The following is a 27,870-nucleotide window of genomic DNA, read 5'->3' as shown; positions in this document are numbered from 1 at the left end:
AACACATGGTTATGCATTATGAGTAGACTGCATGTATTTTTATGGAGAATGGTAGAATGAGCTATACTAGCGCCATCTGATATTGAAAAGTAGCCAACTCCCCAATTTTGTTCCAAGTAAATCATAAGAAGAAGAATTTGACATTTGCTTTGGCTAAGGGTGTTGGCAAACTTTGCAAGTGAAATTATTTTTCCCACTGGTTGGCAAATTTTCTAACATTTTTCACAATTAAAAACTGCAATATTACAATCGATTACGAAGGAGGAGACATCCACTGACTTAGAAATACATTTAGAAGAATAGTTTGTTTACCTTAACACTCCCATTTTAACGTCAGTTATCTCGAAGCAGGGACAGCTGCCGTGACTTGCAGTGCAACTATCAAATGGCAGTCAAGCGTCATTTAAATATGGTGTTATTACGGCAACCGCTTTAGTATAAGGACAGTATGCTCAGCTTCGTGGTCCTTGGCTGAAGTCCCGAAAATATGCACGAAAAAATACTTTAGAAAGCATTTGTTCTCGGCGGTGTTATCCCTTGGCATTGCTACCGCAAACACTCCGAGTGTCACGGAAGAAGTGAATGAAGCACTGCTGATAGCTGTCGTTTTTTTATACTCATCTGAGCAGAGCTCACAGAGTATATTAATTTTGTTCGCATAACGGCAATCCGTAACAGCATAAACTAATCGAGATAGATATAGAACTCTATATATCAAAATGATCTGGGCGAAAAAAGAAATTCATTTAGCCATGTCCGTCCGTTCGTCCGTCCGTAAACACGATAACTTGAGTAAATTTTGAGGTATCTTGATGAAATTTGGTATGTGCGTTCCTGGGCGCTCATCTCAGATCGCTATTTAAAATGAACGAAATCGGACTGCAACCACGCCCACTTTTTCGATATCGAAAATTTCGAAAAACAGAAAAAGTGCGATAATTCATTACCAAAGACGGATAAAGCCATGAAACTTGGTAGGTGGGTTGACCTTATGACCCAGAATAGAAATGTAGTAAAATTTTTGGACAATGGGCGTGGCACCGCCCACTTTTAAGATAAGGTAATTTAAATTTAATTTAGAAAGCCGTTTCATAAGCGGGGTCGCCTCTCGGCAATGTTTTGACAAACACTAAGAATATATTTCTGCCATAAAAATCTCTCGACGAAAGTTAATCTGCCTTGCATATGCCGTTCTGAGTCGTCTCTTATTGCAAGGGAAAATTGACCCTAGCTTCCTCAGAAGTATATCGCGGCAGGCTTTTTTCGACTATAAATATGTCACAATATATTTTATACAATATATATGTCACAATATATTTTATGTTCATGGCTCAGCTGCGTATAAAAATATTAAGCTTAAGGCGGATAACGGTACATTTCAGCAAAATTCACCCAAAAACACCGGAAATTGAATTCGTGTCTATTCTGATCGTTAAAACAGATAATTATCTTAATAATCCACTTAAGGTAAATTTCAAACTGATAACGTCTGATAATTTAAATATGTAATGGAGGTATCCCAATCACGGTTGCCACTTTTGGTCCGTTTGGCAGTAACCACGATTTTGGTACTTTTCTTCCTTTTTCACTGAGGTTAAAATTCACAACTCTGCCCACAACGATTGGCACACATATAATTTTCAATTTACTTACATATGTATATGGAATTCTTACCAAAAAATTGCTCAGTCAATAAAATGTAGCAGACCAATGACATTTCATAGGAGATATTTTAGGCGAGGCATTAATAAGAAAACTGATGGATCTAATGCAAACACATTACACGGACTTATCAAAATTTGTTTCTGATAGATTTTTTTCACTAGTTGAGCTAAGAAAAATTTTCTCAAAAGCATATGTGCCTCTAAGAAAATTTGGCAGGGCTTTCCACTGATGGAGCCATTACGATGCCCGTCGAGTTAAGATTTGAATTGAAAACTAAGAAAAAATAATGAAACTAATTGGCTTTATGTTTAGTAAGTTTCAAAATTTTTTACAAAGAGATCCTATGTAAAAATTGCAGGAGCATTGTTGTGTTCCAGGAGTATTGTGGTGTTAGGGCACGCCGAATACTTCAAAACTAAGTAGCTTGGCATAAGAATTATTTTATGTGTAAGTAAGGCAGGAATACTTCTTGAAAGCGGTAACTTTATAAATTAATAGCGAATCGCGATTGAACAAATTTATTTTTATATTCAGAGTTTGGAGCAAATGTAAAAAAGATTTGATTTCGAAAGAAGTGTTTTGTGTTTTATTCTCGTAGGTACAGAACCCCATAAACTTCAATAACAACGCTGTTAACTAATTTCTAGTACCTACTTAAATGTAATCAGGTTCCGTTATTGCACAGTTGAAACTCTTAAGATGTTTTATTTTTAATCTGAATCCTGGGGCTAGATTCAGTAAATGTGAGTTTTTCAAAAATCACACTTACTAAATCTAGGCTTTGTTATGAAATTTCAACGTTCAGGGGAAAAAGTAAGTATCATTTATGATTTACTGAGTTTGCTCAGAGTTCGGCTACACCAAAACGCAAATTTTTGAGCCTTGTCTTACTAAAACCTAACTGCGCTATACATTTTATTTCTTTCCAATAACCAACATAATGCTGGAACTAAGAGCTTTGTCAGCAAAACGACATTCAAAACGTATAGTTAGTGAAGGCATAGACCTATCCTAGAAATTTGAAAATATAATACCTGAAAGTAGTGTTTTTGTTTGTGCAGTTTGAGTTAAGTCTCCTATTCGCTAAGTTTATTAAAATTTTGTATAGGAAACCATGGAAACATACTGAAATTTTATATTTAACAACGACTATGAAACTTTTGTGAATTGCTTGTATCTCAATAAAATAAAACAAAAATTTGGTCATTTTTTTGAGATTTGGTCCTTTTTTTCGGTGAATTTAAGTCCCAAGTGAAGACATGGTATGGCAACCGTGATCTCAATGTAGAAGCACGGCAGATAACATGGTTCAACTATATGGTTGGCTCATCTGTACTATAACAAAATATGTCTGTTCAAATTGTCAAAATCTGTGGATTGGGGTTGGTGCGAATGGTATGGAATGGAAACTTAAAACTTAGCAGTTTTTGTATGTGTAAGAAAATGTAGCCAATGTGTTTGTTTCATTTGAGTTTGCCATCTCCTTTTGACAATCCCATCGACCATGCAATGAAATAAATAAAATCACAAATATACAAACATATATATAAGTTTATGTACATATGTATATGCATATTTAATGATAATTAGACGAATCTCTTAAATATACTTAAATATATTTTCATACATATTAGCTCTTTCATTGATCACAAGCCCCTAAAAAATCGTACATCTTGCGTAAATCCCCGCCATATGATTTATTGTCGCTAAATTCAAAAGAGTACTCTTAGAAGATAGTCTAAACATTGCTCTTATTTGTAGCTCATCTGGTCACATAGCGCAATGATACAAGGTGAGAGCATGGTGACATACCTACAAACATAAATAAAAATTCCATGTACTTTGATTTTATAAATTCGATGGACAAATGTCAAAATCGTACTCCACCGGAAGTTGATGTATCAAATCAAATAAAAAAACTTTATAATCAGCTGCCGCCTTGTATCGTTGCGCCATGTCTGCTCATATGAAATCATAAGGATTGCCATCTCACATGTAATTAAAATTCTATTCTATATAAAAGAAATTACCAAATTTTCAATGTACTCGATACGAGTACTATCTTAGAGGGATCAAGAGAAGTAATCGGAGTACACGATACCTACTCGTATCGCACTCTTTAAAAAATGGGTCGCCAAAAATTTAGAGTTACTGCACTGTCGCCTACGCAATGAGGACAAAATTGTGCAATGGAAAGCGGACCCCTGCTTTAAAAGCGCATTGGATTATTATCTAGGTTGTTTATTTATTGGAAGAAATGAATATCTATGGGTGAGGTAGAGTTCTTTCAAAAAAAAACATTGACTAAATTGTCTTTACTCAAGGAACGGTACCCAATTAATGGTAAGCAACGTTACAGCTCCGACACATAAGCAGTTTTTCATATAGATGAGTTTAACACATGGTTATGCATTATGAGTAGACTGCATGTATTTTTATGGAGAATGGTAGAATGAGCTATACTAGCGCCATCTGATATTGAAAAGTAGCCAACTCCCCAATTTTGTTCCAAGTAAATCATAAGAAGAAGAATTTGACATTTGCTTTGGCTAAGGGTGTTGGCACACTTTGCAAGTGAAATTATTTTTCCCACTGGTTGGCAAATTTTCTAACATTTTTCACAATTAAAAACTGCAATATTACAATCGATTACGAAGGAGGAGACATCCACTGACTTAGGAATACATTTGGAAGAATAGTTTGTTTACCTTAACACTCCCATTTTAACGTCAATTATCTCGAAGCAGGGACAGCTGCCGTGACTTGCAGTGCAACTATCAAATGGCAGTCAAGCGTCATTTAAATATGGTGTTATTACGGCAACCGCTTTAGTATAAGGACAGTATGCTCAGCTTCGTGGTCCTTGGCTGAAGTCCCGAAAATATGCACGAAAAAATACTTTTGAAAGCATTTGTTCTCGGCGGTGTTATCACTTGGCATTGCTACCGCAAACACTCCGAGTGTCACGGAAGAAGTGAATGAAGCACTGCTGATAGCTGTCGTTTTTTTATACTCATCTGAGCAGAGCTCACAGAGTATATTAATTTTGTTCGCATAACGGCAATCCGTAACAGCATAAACTAATCGAGATAGATATAGACTTCTATATATCAAAATGATCTGGGCGAAAAAAGAAATTCATTTAGCCATGTCCGTCCGTTCGTCCGTCCGTAAACACGATAACTTGAGTAAATTTTGAGATATCTTGATGAAATTTGGTATGTGCGCTCCTGGGCGCTCATCTCAGATCGATATTTAAAATGAACGAAATCGGACTGCAACCACGCCCACTTTTTCGATATCGAAAATTTCGAAAAACAGAAAAAGTGCGATAATTCATTACCAAAGACGGATAAAGCCATGAAACTTGGTAGGTGGGTTGACCTTATGACCCAGAATAGAAATGTAGTAAAATTTTTGGACAATGGGCGTGGCACCGCCCACTTTTAAGATAAGGTAATTTAAAGGTTTTGCAAGCTGTAATTTGGGAGTCGTTGAAGATATAATGATGAAATTTGGCAGAAACGTTACTCATATTACTATTTGTGTGCTAAATAAAAATTAGCAAAATCGGATGGCGAACACGCACACTTTTAAAAAAAAATTTTTTTTAAATCAAATTTTAACAAAAAATTTGATATCTTTACAGTATATAAGTAAATTATGCCAACATTCAACTCCAGTAATGATATGATGCAACAAGATACAAAAATAAAAGAAAATTTCAAAATGGGCGTGGCTCCGCCCTCTTTCATTTAATTCGTCTAGAATACTTTTAATGCCATAAGTCGAACAAAAATACGCGAAATCGGTTGAAGCCACGCCCAGTTTTTATACACAGTCGACCGTCTGACCTTCCGCTTGGCCGTTAACATGATAACTTGAGCAAAAATCGATATATCTTTACTAAACTTAGTTCACTTACTTATCTGAACTCACTTTATCTTGGTATAAAAAATGGCCGAAATCTATAACCACGCCCACTTTTTCGATATCGAAAATTATGAAAAATTAAAAAAAATTGCCATAATTCTATATCAAATATTAAAAAAGGATGAAACATGGTAATTGAATTGGTTTATTGACGTAAAATATAACTTTAGAAAAAACTTTGTAAAATGGGTGTGACACCTAAGTAGAAGAAAATGAAAAAGTTCTGCTGGACCAAATCAAAAGCCCTTGGAATCTTGGCAGGAATACTGTTCGTGGTATTACATATATAAATAAATTAGCGGTACCCAACAGATGATGTTCTGGGTCACCCTGGTCCACATTTTGGTCGATATCTCGGAAACGCCCTCACATATACAACCAAGGCCCACTCCCTTTTAGAACCCTCATTAATACCTTTAATTTCATACCCATAACGTACAAACACATTCTAGAGTCACCCCTGGTCTACCTTTAAGGTGATATCTCGAAAAGGCGTCCACCTATAGAACTAAGGCCCACTACGTTTTAAATAATCATTAACACCTTTCATTTGATATCCATATCGTACAAACGCATTCTAGTCACGCCTGGTCCACCTTTATGGCTATATCTCGAAAAGGCGTCCACCTATAGAACTAGGGCTCACTCCCTTTTAAAATACTCATTAAAACCTTTCATTTGAAACCCATATCGTACAACCACATTAAAGAGTCACCCCTGGTCCACCTTTATGGCGATATCCCGAAATGGCGTCCAACTATAGAACTATGGCCCACTGCCTTTTAAAATGTTCTTTAATACCTTCCAATTGATACCCATGTCATACAAACACATTCCAGGGTTACCCTAGGTTCATTTTCCTAAATGGTGATTTTCCCTTATTTTGTCTCCAAAGCTCTCAGCTGAGTATGTAATGTTCGGTTACACCCGAACTTAGCCTTCCTTACTTGTTTAAATAAGGGATTTTTTATGTTTTACCCCACGGCAGTTAGTAATTGTAAAAGTTTTGGTTGCATTCTTCATCTCCTTTAGACAATCCTTTCGCCAGTGCAAGGAGAAAAAATCAGCTGAAATGAGCCAACAATATAATTAGGCCAGAGGGGGAAGCAGGATGGCGTAGAAGCAAAGAGGATAAATATAATAAGAGACGTCACTCGTTACTTTACGTAATGTTATTCGTTAGGGTACTCGCAGGATTTTTTTTTTTTTGGGCGAGATGTGCATAAATGTCTTTATACCTTTTCGTGGGGTATTTGTGTTTATTTTACCAACTGTATTTAATTAATTAATTAATTATCTTTCCAAAAATCACATTTGAATAAGGTGCCTACAAGACATTGATAAATGCGAGACGATTTAAGATGTCCCTCATGGAAAACATTTGGCATACATTTTTTTAATTTCCAGCCAGTTGCTCGCCATTCGTAGCAGTCTGGTGGCTCTTATTATATTTATCCTCTTTGGTAGAAGGTTCAGTGTCTAACTATTAACTATTGTCGATCGACTTCAGCGCAGTACGATTTTGACATTTGTCCATCGAATTTACAAAAACAAAAGTACATGAAAATTTTATTTATGTTTGTAGAAACGTCACCATGCTGCCACCTTGTATAGTTTCGCCATGCGATCACAAATTTACAATTATATGAAACACAACTCCAAAACTCGTTAGTAAATAAGTTTTGTAAATATGTAGGAGAAAAGTATCTGGATAAACATATGGAGTTACTTTGAATTGGTAATCTATCCAACGATAATGTTAAGCGTCTAGTTTATGGATGATCACATATCAAGTATGTTCTTAGTCACATACATACTTCTCAGCTCGTATGTGTTAATCATATTTGAGTAGTGAACCTTAATAAAAACTTAGTTTAACATACACCAAAATTTTATAATCGCAAATCGAATTCCCTCAGAGATACAAAATTATTGGCAGCCTGACATCTCAGAAAATTACAACCACTGACAATTTTTTGTTTATTTTGTGAGTACACTACATATGTACATACCCGCGATATGTGTTATATTTTTAGACACAATTCTTAATTATATGGAAGTAATTTAAATCGCGAAAAAAGTCTTTTAATTTTCCTGGTGTTTACGAGCAATTTTACCTACCTTTATTGAATGTTGACTATAAACAGTGACATTCGCCAATACGTTACGCAAATGGTAAACCGACATATTTATTTAATAACCACCAACACAATTCGAGAACACTTGAATAAAAAACTACAAACACCTCAACAATACTAATCAAATGCGTCAAGAGTACTAAAGGTGTGCAAATTTCTTTATGGCGTAAAGCTCTCATTCGCTGTTTCTTTTACATCTATAGACGTTTGCGCTTAAACTTTATATGGACTGCTAAGAGTCAAACTTTAAATACACCTCACAAATTGCTGCGCATAAAATTAGTAACTACTAAATTTCAATACGCATTATACTCAGATGAGTGTCTATGTTTAATCTCTACACTAATTCTATGTATCACATCTTAAAATTGTGCGTGTTCACTATATATTATAATTATGGCCGCCAGTAGGTTTGTGTCTCCGATTTTAGGTACACCCTGCTTTGTAGCTAGTTATTTAACCACTGCCGCTAGATGGGTCTCCTAAGCTTTATCTAAGCGAGGATAAACGTTTTTTTTTACGCGCAAACGCAAACGTATACGCGTATACGCTTGTAAAAAAACACGGCTATTATTCCTAAACTACCGACTTGCATTAAGCTGCAGACATCGGTGCTTTACGGGTAACCGTATCGGTAACCTTATAACAGCTGATTCGACCAACCTTATGGGAATCAATGCAATCGATTATTGGTGCCGCTAAGGTCGTAACCGTATCGTAGCCAACCAATTGGTTTTTGGTTAAAGCTGGAGACATTGGTGCTTTATCGGTAACCGTATCGGTAACCTTATAACAGCTCGTTCGACCAACATTATGAGAATCAATGCAATCGATTATTGGTGCCGCTAAGGTCGTAACCGTATCGTAGCCAACCAATTGGGTTTTGGTTTACCGTCGTAACGATAAACAGCTGATTACGTTAGGGATACGGATACAGCGTTACGACATACGGCACCAATGACTCCCGCTTAAGGTCGTAACCGTATCGTAGCCAACCAATTGGTTTTTGGTTTACTGTCGTAACGATAAGCAGCTGATTACGTTAGGGGTACGACTACAGCGATACGACATACGGAACCAATGACTCCCGCTTTATCAGAAACTTTTATTATTATCAATAGCGATGTGCGGAAATAGTCTAGGGAATGTTAACAAGTGTCGCACATCACTATACAATTCTAAGATCTAATTTACATATAACGGGAATATCTTCATTACACTTAAGGCTAAGTTTATGATCGAGCGTAATCGCATCGCGCGATGCGACGAGAATCGCTGTTAGCGATCAATTATATTAGTGCATATGGAGATGTTTATGGCAAAGCGATTTAGCGTAAAGCGAATTTAGCGATTACAAGCGACGAAAATTTGCAACTAAAATATTTTGATTTAGTTGAGCGAAATTAGCGAAACAATATGGATGTTTTTATTGAAAAGTTCGTGACAAGCAGTGTTTGCGGAATTTGCGTCATGCAGTTTACACTATCGCGATTGGACGCACTTGATATTTTTTTTCTTATGTATACTTTTTAAATATTTTTTTCGTAACAGATAGCTATTTTCTAATAATAAACTTTTACGAGTTAATGTTCGCATGTTGCTTTCTCTACACTACGACAAATAAATAAATGTTGAGTTATATCTCGTCATCGCGCGATGCGATTACGCTCGATCATAAACTTCCTAACATGCCAACCTAATATAAACGCACGCAAGTCATTTTCTGTCAAAAATGTCTCATGCACATACAACTTGTATGAGAGCAACCCAAATTGAATTTGCTGCGTGAAAATCTAACTCGATTTCCAATTTTTGTTCTGCGTGACATTTAGATTTGACGTTTGCACACATGCTTTACATTATCGCAACGCATGCTTATTTGGGTTCGGGCAAAAAACGCCGGTTGTTTGCGTGCGCAAAAAAAACGCAGTGCGGTTTTATTAGGTTGGCATGTAACTATTAAGGTTTGGATTCCTTGAAAGCGGTGGCGCTATATAGCGCCCGTTACAAAGCGGTAGAGTACGTTGTCAAAAATCTTGCAATGTAAAAGTTATTATGTGGAGACTAAGAAGACGGTGTAGTTCACCGTAACGTATTAGGTGCAGTTTCGAAGAGCAAGTTTAAACTCAAGTTAAAGTTGATTAGAGTTTAATCCTGCCACTTTGGCCGCGTAAACTTAAATGGGCAGTAGAATTTTATGGTATCGATCAAAGTGGCAAGGTTAAACTCTAGTCAACTTTTACTAAAACAACCGGGACTAAATCGTGATTCAAATAACGAAAAATTTTACTAAATGGAAGCATCCCTTCAAAAAACGCGAGTAGTCTATAAATAATGTAAGGAATACTCCTTTGGGAGTATAGGACTGCTCCAAATTTAATCTGTATTCATACAAAAAATGTGCTCCAATTAACATTGTGATGTCCTAGGAGAGGAGTAGGTGATCCCCCTCTCGCTTTGTTTGTGCGTATTCCATAGAGTACATACGTTAGAGTACTTTCCAAAGTACTTTCACTGTAGTACTCCATGAAGCACCCACAGAGGATCATATGCCAAAGTACTAAAAAGGAATTGTGTCGGAAAGAATTATCGAAGTGAATTTAATTTAAAATGAAAGTAAATGAAGAGGGGCAATACAACTTTTATATTTTATACTACGAATATTCTTATGTTATTTAGCATTTGCGTGAATAAAGAAATTAATATAATACGCATACGTGAATAAAGAAACTAATATAATATGTATACATAAAACCAGTGCGCTTTTGCATTTTATCAGAGTTGCCAAAGTAATATTTTATTATTAGTTATTTGCATGCAATATTTTGCTTTTGGCAATTCTGTTCCATCGTCATCGTGTCGTGATCACTGTCGTTAAAAAACGAGCTATGATCGGCTGATGGTGGTCCGCAAACGCATTGCAAAGGAGTATTGTTAGAGTACTCCAACATGAAGAAAATGGAACACGTAATCCAAAAATTTTTGCAGGGATGAAGTATAATACTAATTTCACACAGACGGCTTATTGAATAATAAAGGCAGTTTTCTACATTAAGACGCTTATTGAGCTCAATCTTCCCTACAAAATTCGAATCTATAATTATTTCATTAGTAGCTAATCGAATGCCTAATGAAGTCAAAAGCACAATGCAACTCTGTTGGCCGCGTTCCACTTCTTAGTTTTTGGTGTGTTCAGTGCTTAAAAATGTCATTTGTCAAAGTAAATGTCATTGTCTGCATGGCGGAACGATACAAGGTGGCCGCCTCGAACAGCTGATTATAACCTTTTTTATTTGATTTGATACATCAACTACGATTTTGACATTTGTCCATCGAATTTACAAGTACATGGAATTTTTTTTGTTTGTAGGTATGTCACCATGATCCCACCTTGTATCGTTCCGCCATGATTGTCTGTCTCATCGTTCATACTAATCGAGCAATTACTTCTGTGTGAAAGCAAAAAATTTACGATTTCATTAGCAGGTGAAATGAGATTATTAAGTTTCTGTGTGAAAACAGTATAAGAGAAATGACCAAGTCACAATGAATTTTCTAATATGCATGCGTTTTGACGCAGAAGCGAACAATCGCGCCAGATGTTGCGCTTCTAAATATACATGCACTAATCGACAACAAATTCCATATGTTCCATCCCTAGATACTAGATTATTATCTGTAACATTTTCGTGTTGCCCGTTTATTTGCCCTACAAGAAACGCTGATAGTTTTACTAATCCACTCACACTTGTAATTGACAATGCTGATCCTGCGATGACATAGACATTGATACTCAAATTTATGTATGTTCGTTTGTTCGCTCACGCATGTCCGCATGTTCCCAACTACAGCCTATAATCATGAAAAAGGACTCAAACTGGGAAAGCTTCGGACACCTGGTACAGAACAAAAGAACATATAACAGATACCATTATGCATGTAAGACAGATACATAATTCTCAGCGGAATGTTATGTATGCGAGAACAGTTTATCCGATTTAATCATGTTGTCACTACTGACTGTCATATAACAATCAAATGATTATCACGGTTGTTTTGTTATTTTTTAAATTCCGCCATTTTCAACCGACGAAAACCATACAAAAAATAAGTTTAAAAAATGAAAAAGAGAGCATTTCAAAGCTCCATGCTAAAATAAAAAAGATCGAAAATAATATTAAAAAATACCAAAAGCTGTCGGAATGTATGGGGCGCACTAAAAAAATTGATACGCGAAAAATAATAGTGGTTAGCGGTGATTAATTTTTAAATGTGTTTCCGCATGAGGAAAGCGCTCTTCTGTTGTTTTGTTATTTTCTGAATTTAAATTGAACATTCTGAACTCTAATTCTTATAAAACTATTTATTTTAAACAAATAAGAAACACGTATGCTTTTATCACGTACAAAATTAAAAAACGTAATGAAATAAAGTAAATTAAAAGCAAAAAGCATTTTTTAATTGTTGGCGGAATATAACAATGGTCATTTATGATAGTATAACAGTCAAACCTGATATCTACAGTAAACTATCATTTATGATACTTTTTGATAGTTAGAGTGTCAGCACTGATCGAGGAAAAGAAATGAGAGTGAGCAGTACGGCTATATACTTAATCGGTAAGCCATGTTGGTGTATAAGAAGGAGTCAAAAACTCACACGTACACAGTTGTTTACATCACATTTGCGCAAGTCCCCTTAAGTTTGTGATAGAAAGTTTGTATGAGGCGCTGATCGTTAGGTTGACATTGCTGACAATCAGATGATAGTCATATGATAGTCAGTATTCTTGTAGGGTGGTAACTATAATTGGAAGAGATGGTATTTTCCCTATGAAAAAAAAATCTACATCTCTAAAATTTGTTCATAATCACCTACTATCGATGGGAAACATTTATATGGGAAATCTAGTTATTTGGTTAATGATTATGAGTTATTTATTTTATTCAATTGTATTGAAACTCAATAATTAGTCGCAAGGAGTAATGAAATATAACTGATATGGAGGAAGGTTCAAAAATTAATAAATCAAATGCTGTATGGGAATGTAGTGTTTAATTGTGAAAAATTTTTTTAAAAAAAGTATACACAAGGGAGGAAAGTAAGTACATTTGCAAAGCCTGAAAGCACTTTTCAGGTTCATGTACATTATACGACGCGACATGTAGCGACACGTTCTGAAAAAATATTCGCGGCATTTTTGCCTAGTTGGGTCAAATTGGTCGTGTCGTGTCATACAACTGTCGCTAAATGTGCATGGAATACATGGAAAGAATATTTTGTCGCTACGTTTCGCGTCATATAAGCTATCATCCGGTGGCAAAATCTTGAGCCAGATAAATAATTTTGCATGTAAATGCAACAACAACGATTTGAGCCAGATAAATCCAGATAGAAGTCTGGTTCAATTTGTGAGCCAGATAATTTGTTAATTACTTCTTTTTAGTTTGGCAAAGCTGCCTTTAATAACCTACTTTTTCAAAAGCTATCATCCGGTGGCAAAATCTTGAGCCAGATAAATAATTTTGCATGTAAATGCAACAACAACAATTTGAGCCAGATAAATCCAGATAGAAGTCTGGTTCAATTTGTGAGCCAGATAATTTGTTAATTACTTATTTTTAGGTTGGCAACGCGGCCTTTAATATACCTACTTTTTCAAAAATAGATGTCGCTGCTTAGCCTTTCGCCGTATGAGTTAAATGAAAAACAGCGGCGACATCTGCCTATCACATTTCACGTGTGCGAAAATTTCACGACATCTGCTTCTCAAATCTCTCAATGATCCAGAGCATTCCCGTGAGAATTGAGCGTGAGCCGGAGCTCTAAAGCTCACTGAAAGGCGGCAAAAAATAGATAAGCAAAGCTTAGCCTTTCACCATATGAGTTAAATGAAAAACAGCGGCGACATCTGCCTATCACATTTCACGTGTGCGAAAATTTCACGACATCTGCTTTTCAAGTCTCTCAAGGATCCGGAGCATTCCCGTGAGAATTGATCGTGAGCCGGAGCTGTAAAACTCACTGAAAGACGGCAATAATGTGCATGAACCTTTAGCCAAAACAAATGTTAAATTCTTCTTATGCTTTGGTTGCAGAAAAAGTTGAAAGTTTGCCGCTTTTGCATGTGAGTTGGTGCTGGTAATGCGCTATTAGTCAATCTCCTTGCAAATACTTGTAATTCACTCATCTGTCAATTCTCCATCAAAAATCTTATGCGTCAGACCTTAAACGTAAACATTTTATAGCTAGTAATCCAGTTCCTAAGGAGCGAGTGTATGTGAACGCTATTTTATCTTTTGTGGATTGGTGCATGCGTGAATATAGTCTAAGCGTCGTGTATGTTATTATAAACAAGTTTTAAAAGACGTTCAACTAATTTTTCGTAAATTGGCGGTTGGGGTATCAAAGTACTCTCTTGTTACCGCCTATACGATGCTTTTACGTGGCAGGTTGCGTTGCTTCAGCTCGTTACGGTTGAAGAGGAAAGCAGACTGACATCGAAATAAAAATATGAACAAATGAAAATGTTCAAATTGTTTGTTAAAATAAATTTGTATGTGAGCAATTGAGATATTTGAAATATTTTCATAACGGAAAACATTTAAAAATTTCATAAACGGTAATTCTTTACTTTAGCTCAAACTGCTAAAACTCGTCCATAAATATCGGGAGAGGTGTCAAAAGATGGTTTTTGGACCCAGGAAATTGAAAATTTCATTTCTTTCCAGGGATATTTGAAAACAAAATTGAAAATTTCCATGTTGTTGTGGTAATTTTGATGATCAAAAAAAAACTGTGGGTAAAGGTGATTGCGCCGGTTATGTTTTGATATCTAAACAGGTGTTGGACCCACCAAAGGAAGTTTTTTATAATCGCGGCCGAAGGTGTTCTGCGCAAAAATATTAAGGAGCCTATCCCCGGTTTCGCACGCTCCAGGGGTATTTTTGGGTTTTATGGAAATATCTTTTGAAGAAAATAAAAGTTTTAATATCCGCTTTCGTCGTTCTGGGTTTTAAATGCGTCTTTGACACCTCTGCCGATATTTTTGGACGAGTTTTAGGAGTTTTGAGCTAGACTAAAGGGTAATTCTATACGACAGCATGACACTCTTAATATACGTCCAAGAATATCAAGAGGGGTATCAAAGGCGAGTTTTAGATCCAGGATCGCGAGTCCGAAAACGGAGGTAACAAATTTTTGGTCTGTCTAGAGATAAATTTAAAATTTTGATGTGTTTGTTGTAATTTTGATAATTTTGTTGTACTCAAAAAATTGTTAACACAAGTTTTTCACGGATATAGTTTTGGTCTCCAACCCAGTGTTGGACCCACCCAGGGTAATTTTGTATAAACCCGGCCGAAAGCCGCCAATGCAGAAAGGTGTTCTGCGCAAAAATATTATGGATCCCACCCTCGGTTACGGAGCTCTCCCAGGTCATTTTTCGGTTTTGCGTTAAAATCTTTTGATAGACGCAAAACTTTTGTCCTCCGTTTTCGGATTATCGATCCTGCATCCCAAATGCAGGCCATGTATTAACAATGTCATGCTTTCGTATCGAATTACCAAGTAAATTATTAGCATATCTTGTACTAATTTTATCATAGCTTTATACGCTTGTTTGATATGCGTATACTGATTTTAGCAGGTTTATTAAATATATTAGCTGTTTTTGTACATCTATATACATATACGCTTAAACTTTATATGGACTGCTAAGCGTTAAACTTTATCTACACTTCTGAAATCGCTGCACAGAACATAAGTACTCCTAAATTTCAATATGCATTATACGCAGATGCAATTGAAATATAAGTCTATGTTTCACCTCTACCCTTCCTTTATTACCTCTACAAATGGTGTGTGTGTCCACTATTCACCGCAACAGAATCAGCTATAGTTTGTATACTATGGCCAACAGAGGTGTGTGTGTCCGCTTTTCGGTACAACGTGTTCTGTAGCTGGTTATTTAACCACTGCCGCTTAATGGGTCCATTAAACATTATCTAAGTGAGGACGTATATATGTGTAAAAAAACACGGCTATTATTGTTTTATTTTATTTGTTATAGACTTAGGCTTATAAGCAATGCTCTGCTGTTCAATAAAAAATTAACAAGTTTCTATAATAACATAGACAATTAAAATACTGGACCCGTATTACGTGTTACGATCCGTGATCGAAACTCATTTTTTAAATCACAATAGCTCTGAAAAGGTGGATTGGATTAACGGCATATTTGAACTAGCGGCAAATAGTGCTCGTTAAATCCATTATTTATTAAAATTTCCAAAAACGTTTGACAGTTGTATAGTTATCGCTTGAGAGAAAATGGTTTTCAGTCACTGATCGTAACACGTAAAACGGGCCCTGATTTCTGACTAAGAAAGGACGTAAGTGAGGACGTATATATGTGTAAAAAAACACGGCTATTATTGTTTTATTTTATTTGTTATAGACTTAGGCTTATAAGCAATGCTCTGCTCTTCAATAAAAAATTAACAAGTTTCTATAATAACATAGACAATTAAAATACTGGACCCGTATTACGTGTTACGATCCGTGATCGAAACTCATTTTTTAAATCACAATAGCTCTGAAAAGGTGGATTGGATTAACGGCATATTTGAACTAGCGGCAAATAGTGCTCGTTAAATCCATTATTTATTAAAATTTCCAAAAACGTTTGACAGTTGTATAGTTATCGCTTGAGAGAAAATGGTTTTCAGTCACTGATCGTAACACGTAAAACGGGCCCTGATTTCTGACTAAGAAAATATACTCTATCATTCGTTTATTTATTTATTTTATTATTTATTGAATAGATTATTTATTGTAACCTTTTCTTAGTTGTTATTGTTGTTGTAGCAATGCTCGCCCCACCTAATAGCCGCGACCGATCACAAATTGTCATCAATATCCTCTAACGGGAGTCCAAGGAAACTTGCCGTTTCAACAGGGGTGGACCATAAGGAAAGGGGTGTTAGAGGCGTTGGTTCCACATTACAATTAAAGAGATGGTTGGTGTCATGTGGGGACACATTGCAAGCAGGGCATACATTTTGTATGTCGGGGTTGATTCTGGATAGGTAAGAGTTTAACCTGTTACAGTATCCAGAACGAAGTTGAGCAAGAGTGACACTCGTTTCCCAGGGGAGTATGCGTTCCTCTTCTGCGAGTTCTGGATATTTTTCTTCAAGTACTGGATTCACCGGGCAATTCCCGACATAAAGGTCCGACGCCTGTCTATGGAGTTCACCAAGGACCTGCTTGTGTTTTTCCGCTTCATACGGCTGGGTTCTCAGGTGCCGTATTTCCTCAAAATGCTTACGGAGATGACTCCTTAGGCCCCTAGGCGGTGCTGGTTCGTCAATCAGATGTCTGTTGGGATGCCCAGGTTTCTGGGTATTCAACAGAAACTGTTTGGTCAGCATCTCATTTCTCTCCCTGATGGGGAGTATTCTCGCCTCATTATGCAGATGGTGTTCTGGGGACATAAGAAGACAGCCCGTGGCGATTCTGAGAGCAGTATTTTGGCAGGCCTGTAGTTTCTTCCAGTGGGTGGTTTTTAGGCTTGGCGACCATATGGGTGACGCGTAGCACGTAATCGGCTGGCTAATTGCTTTGTATCTGGTCAAGAGCGTTTCTTTATCTTTTCCCCAGGTACTGCCAGCAAGGGATTTGAGGATTTTATTACGGCTCTGAATTCTTGGAACAATTGCGGTTGCGTGCGCACCAAAATGTAGATCCTGATCAAACGTCACACCCAAGATTTTGGGGTGTAGGACAGTCGGTAGCGTAGTGCCATCGACGTGGATGTTCAATATGGTCGACATTTGTGGCGTCCATGTTGTAAATAAGGTCGCGGAAGATTTAGTCGGTGACAATGCCAGGTTTCGCGAGGCGAAAAAACTGGAGAGATCAGGGAGATAGCCGTTTATTTTATTGCATAGCTCATCGATCTTTGGGCCTGGGCCTGTGGCCATTATTGTGCAGTCATCGGCGTAGGAAACGATTGTGACTCCTTCCGGTGGTGAAGGTAGCTTAGATATGTAGAAATTAAACAAAAGCGGGGATAGAACACCACCCTGTGGCACCCCTTGTTTAATTCTCCTTTGTTTTGATGTTTCGTTTCTGAATTGCACCGATGCCTGCCGACCACCCAGATAATTTGCGGTCCACCTTTTAAGACATGGGGGAAGGGTAAACCCTTCCAGGTCTTGCAGTAACGAGCCATGGTTGACCGTATCAAAAGCTTTTGATAGGTCTAACGCTACGAGTACTGTTCTATGGTGGGGATATTGATTCAAACCGCAATTTATCTGGGTGCTAATGACATTTAGCGCGGAGGTAGTGCTATGGAGTTTTCTGAAGCCATGCTGATGAGGGGCTAGCTGCAAATGTGCTTGGAAATAAGGGAGCAAAATGGCTTCAAGCGTCTTTGCCACTGGCGATAGGAGAGATATCGGACGATATGACTCACCTACGTTAGCTGGTTTCCCAGGCTTTAGTAGCGGGACCACCTTGGCCATTTTCCATTTCTCGGGTATGACAAAGGTGGAAAGAGACAGGTTTAAGACATGCGCTAAATATTTGAAACCCTCTTTCCCTAGGTTTTTAAGCATCGGCATGGCTATGCCGTCATTAGCTTTAAGTTTCAAGTTTAAATTGTTCCTATTTTATGCATTTTACCGACTAGCACTATAAAATAATTTTTGCCAAATTGTTGTGCTGGGATGAATTGCCTAATAAATCAAATACAAAATACAAGTTTTAGGAGTACCCTAAGATAACGCTCGATTGCTTATATCGATAACTGTGCGTATAATCAGCTGAGTCTGGTAGCACTTGTAGAAGAAAAGCTGGAAAAACGTAAAAAGTGCTTTATTACTTGAATTGTTCCATGAAATAATAAACAAAACAGTTAAATGTAGTTGTTAAACTGTTTTCCAAGCAAAAAAATAAGCTTTTCGGTGAATTTCACACGAGAATATCTCGGTGCTATAGGCAGATCAAATAATATCAGCTGTTTGTTGTTGTGCAGTTTTCCATATATAGTGCGTCAGTAAAATCGAGAGATCGTGATTTGTGAACTCAAAATGATTATCTTTGATTTAATCGCATCATTTAAATAATGCAAAATCGTTAAATAAAACTACGCAGTAGTGGAAAAAATGGTGAAAGTTTTGGTTACACACTGCTAATTTCCTGCAGTAAGAGTTGTTTATATTTTGCTTTTTAGTGCAGAGTTGCCAGGTGCCTTTTGACAGAAGTATAAAACAAATCCTCAAAGGATACAATTTCAAGAATTTTGTTGTCATGCTTAAAAGGTAAAAATCGAATATTATTATGTATAAATATATATATTCAAATTAACAGTAACAGTACTTTGTAAAATAGATGTTAAATTTGTAAGAAATGGCTCACATTTCAAAATTTTAACCATGCCTTTGGCAGCATGTTGTTGTTGTTGTAGCAGTGCCTTTGGAAGCATGTCATGCATGCATAACATAGCCAGCTAAAGCTCATCGCCCAAGAGGGATAAAGGGCTTAGTAAACACCAGCGATAAGAAGTAACTAATACCCAGTATTCTGAATGGCTTATGGTAAATTTATATAAAACGCTAGGCGCGTTCCTCTGCTTTAACAGCGCCACCAGTTAATATCTCAAATTTCAACCCCAGCGGGTTATGGGGTTTAGAATTTACCCGCGGCAGATATGCCTGTCGTAGCACTGGACTAAAATACCAAATTGATTCAAGGGGCTTACGGGGAGTGTTCTTATCAATCCAAAAACAGCATCATCTCACCTTTTACGCTTCACTTACTATTCCAAAAGCTGTCTGTAGCAAGATATATGCAGGTGCGACCATACATTGAACTCTTCTGTTAGGAGAAGGAACACACCATGTAAATACGCCCGTACAGTTAAACTTTTCCTTTTCCAGCATGCGATGTGTCCTGACATGACTCCAGAAGTCTTTATATTTTAATATGGAACCTACGCCTCTAACAACAACATCAATATGGTCCTATCTTATTAAAACTGATAGTTGCTTTAGACTCCCGTTAGAGGACTTTGATAACAATTTGTGAGTGGTCGCACGTATTCAATGAGGTGAGGTACAGCACAAAGTGTGAGTAATGAATTAAATAAGTAACACTGCTAAAAACAACCTTGCCACTAAAGCTTTTACGCTTACAACAGCAACAACAAGCTAAAACTCGTCTATAAATATAGTTCGATAATTGAGCCTGGCATAAGGAAAAGGACCAACAATTTTACGAAAAACTTTTAGTTGATTCCCCAATATTCTATTCATTGTGTCAGACAAAGAAATAGATAAACTTCAAAAGATGCAAAACAGATGTATGAGATTTATTCTTAAAAAACCTAGAGATACTCGTACGGCTGATATGCTGAGAAATTTGAACTGGTTAAGTGTTAAGCAAAAGATTTTTTTTCACGCTATGAAGTTTATATTTAATATTAAAAGTGAAAATGTACCTGAATATCTAAGTAAAAACGTAGTATTAGTTAAGCAAACACATAACATTAATACAAGGAATAAACACAATTTCAAACTGCCTTTATTCAGAACTGAAATAGATCAGCAAAATATTTTTTATAAAGGTCTAAAAAGTTTCAATGAACTGCCTATAGATACAAAAAGTTGTAATGAAATCGTAGATTTTAAAGCAAAACTTTATGAATATTGTAAAACCTTAGCAATAAGATAGTAAATTGTAATATAATTTAATTTATGAATTAGGCTTTTTTGCCGTAATAAATAAATGAAATGAAATGAAATATGATGATGTTGTTGTTTGCCGGATGCAGATCCCTAGCACATTCCGGTAACAAGCACCATCAAGGTACTAGCCCGACCATCTCGGGACGATTAAGTATGACCACTTGGGGTCGCCAGAGCTTCGGCTGTTGAAGAAACAGGATTCGCCACGGGTAGGTAAGGTTGACAATTGGGTCGGAAAAGCTATATATTGCGCTGGTAACCCCTTGAAAGGGTTGCGCTACTCAACCCCATGCATCAGTTTGTTATTTTAGTCGCCTCTAACTACAGCATACCTGCCGCGGGTATATTCTAAACCCCCTAAGACTCTGGGGCCACACCTAAAACCAAAAAATAATACCCAGAAGCCGGTCGAAGTCTAACCCTACCAAGAAATTTGATTTCGCAAAAATCCTGTTTAATCCGTCACGCTCCATTTACGAGTGGGATAGTGGACCAACCAGAGCAGAGTAGTGCTATCTATATCAAAATCAAAACAGCTATCACGCTATTTTTTGGCGCGAAACTGCATTTAACTAACGAGGTAACTTGCATCAGAAGAACGGCTAGATCCAGAAGACTTTGTACCGGCAGGTATCATCCCTGAACACCGGGTAAACCGCAGCGGGTTAGCGGGTTTAGAATATAGCTGCGGCATGTATGCCTGTTGTTGATGTTGTTGTTGTTGTAGCGATAAGGACACTCCCCAAAGGCTTTGGGAGTGTTATCGAGTTGATGGTCCTTTGCCGGATGCAGATCCGTTACGTTCCGGTACCAAGCCCGGCCATCTCGGGAACGATTTGTTATTACAACATGCGACCTTCTAGGCCATACCGCCCTCCCACCCCCTAGACCCATGATGAGTTCGGAGTCGCTAGAGCCTCGTCTGTTAATGAAACAGGATTCGCCACGGATAGGTGAGGTTGACAATTGGGTTTGGAGAAGCTATATATTGTGCTGGCAACCTGAAAAGGTTGCGCTACACAACCCCTTGAATCTGGTATTTCAGTCGCCTCTTACGACAGGCATGCCTTCCGCGGGTATATTCTAACCCCCTAACCCGCTGGGGGGAGGTATGCCTGTCGTAAGTGGCGACTAAAAGCCAGTGCAATTTAAAGCTTCTTCAAATCAATTGTCAACCTCACATACTTGTGACGAATCCTGCTTCTTAATGCGATGATCTGGCGACCACAAGTTCCTCATGGGACTAGGGTGTCGGGGATGGCATTTATACAACTTTGACAGATCATAAAAGTACTTCCCCAGCGGGTTAGGGGATCAGAATATACCCGCGGTAGGTATGCCTGTCGTAAGAGGCGACTAAAATACCAGATTCAAGGGGCTGGGTAGCGCAACCCTTCAGGTTGCCAACGCAATATATAGCTTCTCCAAACTCAATTGTCAACCTCACCTATCCGCGGCGAATCCTGTTTCACTAACAGAAGAGGCTCTGGCGACCCCAAGCTCCTCATGGAACTTGGGGGTGGAGAGGGAGGGAATGGCCTGAAGGTTTAATGTGGCCACATAAATCGTTCCCGAGATGGTCGGGCCGGCACCTTAATGGTGATGTTGTACCGGAGCGTACCGGATCTGTATCCGGCAAAGGACCATCACATCGATAACACTCCCCAAAGCCTTCGGGGAGCAACATTATCGCTACAACAACAACAACAACAACAACATCATAAAAGTACACCTATTTTCCATTCAAACCAAATGAAACTCCTAAAATAAAACAGCACCTATATGTTTGAGCACACGTATGTACATAAGTTTACATATATATTGTATATATTTATATACAAGCATATCTATGTACGGTGGAATAATACATTAATAACTTCAATCATTTCTCACTTGCCTTCACTAGGTGATAAGGACGCGTATTCATCCATCAAGAGATTAAACTTTAAGGTTCAGAAAAGAAAAGATGTAATACATATGTAGTTGTTGATTAAATCGCTCTTAAAGTAGCGTGTTACTGACCTTCTGACTGTTGACAAGTGCAGTCGCATATACTGGTACTCATATAGTTTTGTTCCGATCCATTATTTATGCAGAGTGGTTTGATTCTATTTTTTAAGGTTTTTTTAATTATAGACTTTATGTAAGTGAAAAGAATTTTCGAAAGTTTTTTAAACATGCACTAACATGCACATAACTTTGTAATATATATGTTCTCTTATATTTTACAGATTCCGTTAACTTTCGTTTAATTCCTGTGGAACGTAAACAGTAACTTTGTTTCAGGGAGTGAATCTAATGCCAATAGAAAGCCAAACTAACTCATACGCAAAAACTCTTTATCAGTTAATTTCATTAAGTATCTACTTTCATGTAATAATCACAAATTATGGATCAAAAAGCCGCACAGGCAAATGACAATGAATTTTTACTAACAAAGACATTAAGCATTATTTGGGAAAATTATCTTTCTGCCTGCGATGACAGCGAAGCTAAAGTAAGTCAATTATACATTTTGTACATGTGTTGATTTAATGCTAATAATCTTTGTTTTTGTTTTAGTTACATTGGTTGGAATTGTTTTTGTTTTACTTTCAATACGCGGAGGATGATGTTCTACAATCAGAAATCATAAAAAGGTATAAATTTTGATTGTAATGTGATTGAAAATCCTTTTCAAGTCGATTCTCCGTACCATAAAACTATACAGTTTATTTTTCTATCTATTGAAGAAAACCAACCACAAATAAGTAAAAAAAAAACAATTTTTCGAAATTAGCTTCCATAACAAATATTTGTTTTCGAAGTTCGAAATCGGACCCCTCCCAATATATTTTTTGTATATATTCTGCGGCCACTGTGGTGTGATGGTAGCGTGCTCCGCCTACCACACCGAATACCCTGGGTTCGCACCCCGGGGAAAGCAACATCAAAATTTTAGAAATAAGGGCTTTCAATTAGAAGAACATTTTTCTAAGCGGGGTCGCCCCTCGGCAGTGTTTGGCAAGCACTCCGAGGGTATTTCTGCCATGAAAAGCTCTCAGTGAAAACTCGTCTGCCTCGCAGATACCATTCGGAGTCGGCATAAAACAAGTAGGTCCCGTCCCGCCAATTTGTAGGAAAAAGTAAAAAGGAGCAGGACGCAAATTTCAAGAGAAGCCCGGCCTAAAATCTCTTCGGAGGTTATCTCACCTTACATTTATTTATTTTATATATTCTATTTGAATGAGGACAAAACGAAGTACCTGTTGTCATCAAGCATAGAGTCAGGGCATTTGCGCCTTAGGAACCGCATCACTTACAAAGCTTTGAAAACCAGCGAAAAGTCACTCTTGCCAACAAATCATACTTTGGACAAGAAGGCAATTGGAAAGTAAATTCCTCTCTCGGGATATGAAAACCATGTTCTACAAGTCACATATTCCACCCGTCATGCTATATGGGGCAGAAGCAGGGACCATGCCAACATCAGACGAAGCGGCTCTAGGAGTGTTCGGGTGCAAAGTTCTTTGAAAGATTAACAGACCTTTACGCGTTGGCGGCGGCGAAAGAAGATTTAATGGTGAGTTGTATGAGCTTTACGCAGACCAGCGACGCTGGGTAGGACGTGTTATGCGAATGAAAGGTGATGCTCCGGCTAAGAAAGTATTTTGTGTAACAATTTTTAAAAGCGGTCAAGACACAGATCATCAAAAACAATAATTTAAAGTGTGGCATTACACAGCCAAACCAAAAAGATTGCGGATGCGGCACATGTTTTGCCATGGTTTTAGACGCGCTCAATCGGAAATCGTTATAATAACTTCCCTAAGGGTTCGGCATGAACCTCCAGAAATAGAAAAAATAAATTATTATTACTATTATAAAAGGCACGATAACCTCCGCAGAGATTTTAGGAGAAGCTTCTCTTCCAATATGCGTCGTGCTCTACATATTTGTGACCTAAATATTTTATACCGACTCCGAGCGGTATCTGCCCAGGCGCGACCGCACTTAGAAAAACTATTTGAATTGAAAAACTGTTTTCTAAATTTTTTTATGTTACGTTGCCCGTGAGTTGAACCCAAGATCCTCAATATAATAGCCGGAGCACGCTATCATCAAAAAATTAAAAAATACTGGCTAGGGCCAAGCAACGAACCAAAGGGCGATTCTGAGACCTATTCCAAGTTCAGCACGAACGGTCTCGTCCGCATTTATAATTTCTCTTATTACTCCGGCACCAAGGAGTTGTGTAGCACAACCCTTTCAAGGGGTTGCCAGCGCAATTTATAGCTTCTTCAGCCCAATAGTCAAACCACCTTCCCGTGGTGAATCCTGTTTCTTTAGCGGCTGATGCTCTGGCGGCCCCAAGTTCCTCAAGGATCTATGGGGTTGTTGTTGTTGTTGTTGTAGCAGTACTTCGTCCCTTCCAAAAGGTGCGACCAATCACAAATTGTTATCAATGTCCTCTAACGGGAGTCCAAGAAATCGAAGTTGAGCTAGAGTGGCGCGCGTTTACCTAAGGAGAGTGCGTTCCTCATCTACTAGTTCTGGGTATTTTTCTTTAAGTACTGGATTCGCCGGACAATTCCTGGCAGAGAGGTCCGACGCCTGTTTGTGGATATCACTGAGGACCTGCTTGTGCCTTTTATTTCATACGGCTGTGTTCTCAGATGCCGTATTTCCTCGTAATGCTTACGGAGATGACCCCTTAAGCCCCTAGGCGGTGTTGCCTCGTCAATCAGATGTCTGTTGTGATGCCCAGGTTTCTGGATATTCAACAGAAACTGTTTGGTTAGCATTTCATTTCTCTCCCTGATGGGGAGTACTCTTGCCTCATTATGTAGAAGGTGTTCTGAGGACGTAAGAAGACAACCCGTAGCGGTTCTGAGGGCAGCATTTTGGCAGGCCTGTATTTTCTTCCAGTGAACTACCTTTAGGCTTGGCGACCAATTGTTTTGTAAGTAGTAATGAGCGTTTCTTTATCTTTACCCCAAGTGCTGCCGGCAATGCTCTCCAAAATGTAGATCCTGATCGAACGTCTCACCCAAGATTTTAGGGTGTAAGACGGTCGGTAGCGTGATGCCATCGACGTGGATGTTCAACATGGTCATCATTTGGCGCGTCCATGTTGTAATTAAGGTCGCCAATGATTTGGTCGGTGACAATGTCAGGTTTCGCGAGGCAAAGAAACTGGAGTGATCAGGGAGATAGCTGTTTTTTTTTTTTTTGTTACAAAGCTCACCGATCTGGGGGCCTGGGCCTGTGGCCATTATTGTGCAGCCATCGGCGTAAGAAACGATAGTAACTCCATCTGGTGGCGAAGGTAGCTATGACCTTGGCCATTTTCCATTTTTCGGGGTTGACAAAGGTGGAAAGGGACAAGTTGAAGACATGCGCTAGATAATTAAATTCCTCTTTGCCTAGGTTTTTAAGCATGGCTATGCTGTCTGAGCCCACTGCTTTAGATGGTTTAGCATGAACAAAGGCATCCTCTTTACCGGTGAAAGTAATTGGGGACGCGCTGTATGTACGCTTGTGTGTCTGTTGGCCCGCCGTTTAACTTTGTCAACCGCAGAATGCATCATATTGTCGGCAAAAAGCGGATTTCGCACCCGACAGCACTTTATCGCCAAAAGCGATAGACATTTTGTCATTGTGCTTAGTCGGATTCTATAGGAACTTTACGGTGCACCAAATCTTACCCACACCTGCAGAGAGGTTACAATTCTTTAAATGCTCCTCCCATTTCGGCCTCTCGTTCATTCCGAAGGGAATAAAACGAGCCGAGGCAGACTCAATGACCTTGCGGAGAGCAGGACGCAATTGCTGTTGTGGTCCTGGGACTTGACGTCCCTGGGTAAGCATTGGGGTACCCGGTGTAGTTGGGTTTTCGGCCTGGCAGCATGGCGCGATGAAACCCGTCTGGGGGTTGCCGTCGCTGAGTCCAGAACATCTAGGAAAGTGGCACCATCCAAGACAAGAGCTGCATTGGGCAGATGTCACTAATATATATATTCTGTGCTGGCAAACGGTGCAAAAGGTGGTAGGGACTAAGATTGACATTGATTAGCACTGACTCTACTACGGAGATTGTAGTTGTGACTGGCCGTAAGAGCTGGTGGCGCCATGAGGCGCGAGCAGCAGCGGGTACTTGTTGTGGCTTGCAGGGCTTCTGGAAGGTAGTGGGGGGGGCTAAGGCGCAGACTACGGGACGCCCTTTGGCGTGAACAGCAAGGAGCCACAAAAGATTTATAAAAGTCGCGAGGACGTCGGGTTTTGGGGTCTAGCCCAGAACAACACGTGACACACTGACAAGAGTGTGCCCGTCCTAAAAATATTATTTTCCGGCATACGCAACAAAACCATTTCTCTGCACCGGAGTCAGGTGTAGGACCCGGATTGGGTTCGATACCTTCCCGGAGCAGAAGAGTATGGCGCAGTCCCGCAGCAAGGATCTGCTGGGAGTATGGCAATTTGTGGGAGGGACGCAACAAATTAAGTGGAGTTACACTGAAATGACAGCCTGAGTCGCTCCGGTACATAGAATCGGCTGCCTGGGAAGCGGAATCTATGGGCGGAGGGGCGGGATGGCATTGAAGGTTCCATATGGTCATACTAAATCGTTCCCTAGATGGTCGGGCTATTGCCTTAATGATGCTTGTGAACGGAATATACAAGATCTATATTCAGCAAAAGACCATCAACATCGATAACACTCCCCAAAAGCATATTCTAAACAAGATCCTTCAACTTTCGCCAAAGTACGGGTGTTGTCAATTTGTGTAATACATTTTTATCAAGGAATACCTTAACAAAACTATTTTTTTGACTATCCCAACCAAACTCAAAACAATATTTATAAACGCGGGTTCGAATCGAGCTCAAGGCCTAACAATAATTTTTTATCATTATTATTGTTATGATAAATTGTTAATATTTATAAACTTTTTCTCTTTATTTTCTTTAGCTCAATAAATAATATACCCGAAGAAATAATCTCTTATCTCTTAGAGACAGTGTGTAACATCATAAATCAATCACACTTATCAACAAAACCTGTCCCTGCCCACAGCAGTAACACTGACCTAGTACAAACAAATGAGATAAGCATTAACGAAACGAAGGGCGCAATTTCTTTAAATGCAAACAGAAGTTTTACACCGGTAATGTTTGCTCTTTTTTTTATCAATTAAACATTTAACTAACAATTTCCAAATTTATTGCTATTTCAAGCTCATTGTAAATGCACCTGGAGACTGGAGTAAAATAATTGCCTTGCGAGAATTTTTAACAAACGATTTGGGTAAACATTTGCTGCGCTTTCTCTTACGTGTTGATAACAAGGTAAAGTATTGTTTAAGAAGCTAAAAAATATATTTTCATGCGCAATATTT

At 38.3% G+C, this 27,870-nt stretch overlaps 2 protein-coding genes across 3 annotated transcripts in view; one reads left to right on the top strand and one right to left on the bottom strand.

Annotated features, from left to right (window-relative positions):
- The window catches only part of SCOT (Succinyl-CoA:3-ketoacid CoA transferase), a 28,275-nt gene extending 20,248 nt beyond the window's left edge, over positions 1 to 8,027 (bottom strand). Inside the window, exon 1 of the mRNA XM_067757129.1 lies at positions 7,720 to 8,027. Coding sequence (XP_067613230.1) covers positions 7,720 to 7,785 — 66 coding nt within the window. The 5' untranslated portion in view covers positions 7,786 to 8,027. The remainder of the gene's footprint in view (positions 1 to 7,719) is intronic.
- A 10,569-nt stretch (positions 8,028 to 18,596) lies between these two features.
- Positions 18,597 to 27,870, top strand: part of mv (lysosomal-trafficking regulator mauve) — an 88,075-nt gene continuing 78,801 nt past the window's right edge. The window contains exons 1-5 of one of the 2 annotated variants that reach the window (XM_067788831.1): positions 18,597 to 19,066; positions 22,723 to 22,988; positions 23,054 to 23,130; positions 27,444 to 27,639; positions 27,710 to 27,820. In XM_067788831.1, the coding sequence (XP_067644932.1) occupies positions 22,881 to 22,988; positions 23,054 to 23,130; positions 27,444 to 27,639; positions 27,710 to 27,820 (492 nt within the window). In that variant the 5' untranslated portion in view covers positions 18,597 to 19,066; positions 22,723 to 22,880. Of the gene's footprint in view, positions 19,067 to 22,544; positions 22,635 to 22,722; positions 22,989 to 23,053; positions 23,131 to 27,443; positions 27,640 to 27,709; positions 27,821 to 27,870 lie in introns of those variants that run through there. The other variant, XM_067788832.1, reaches the window with a different exon arrangement.

This window comes from Eurosta solidaginis, chromosome 5, assembly GCF_040869045.1.
Source record: "Eurosta solidaginis isolate ZX-2024a chromosome 5, ASM4086904v1, whole genome shotgun sequence".
In the NCBI taxonomy this organism is placed as follows: domain Eukaryota; kingdom Metazoa; phylum Arthropoda; class Insecta; order Diptera; family Tephritidae; genus Eurosta; species Eurosta solidaginis.
Note: the sequence above shows the minus strand (reverse complement) of the source record. Positions and strands in the feature narration are given on the sequence as shown.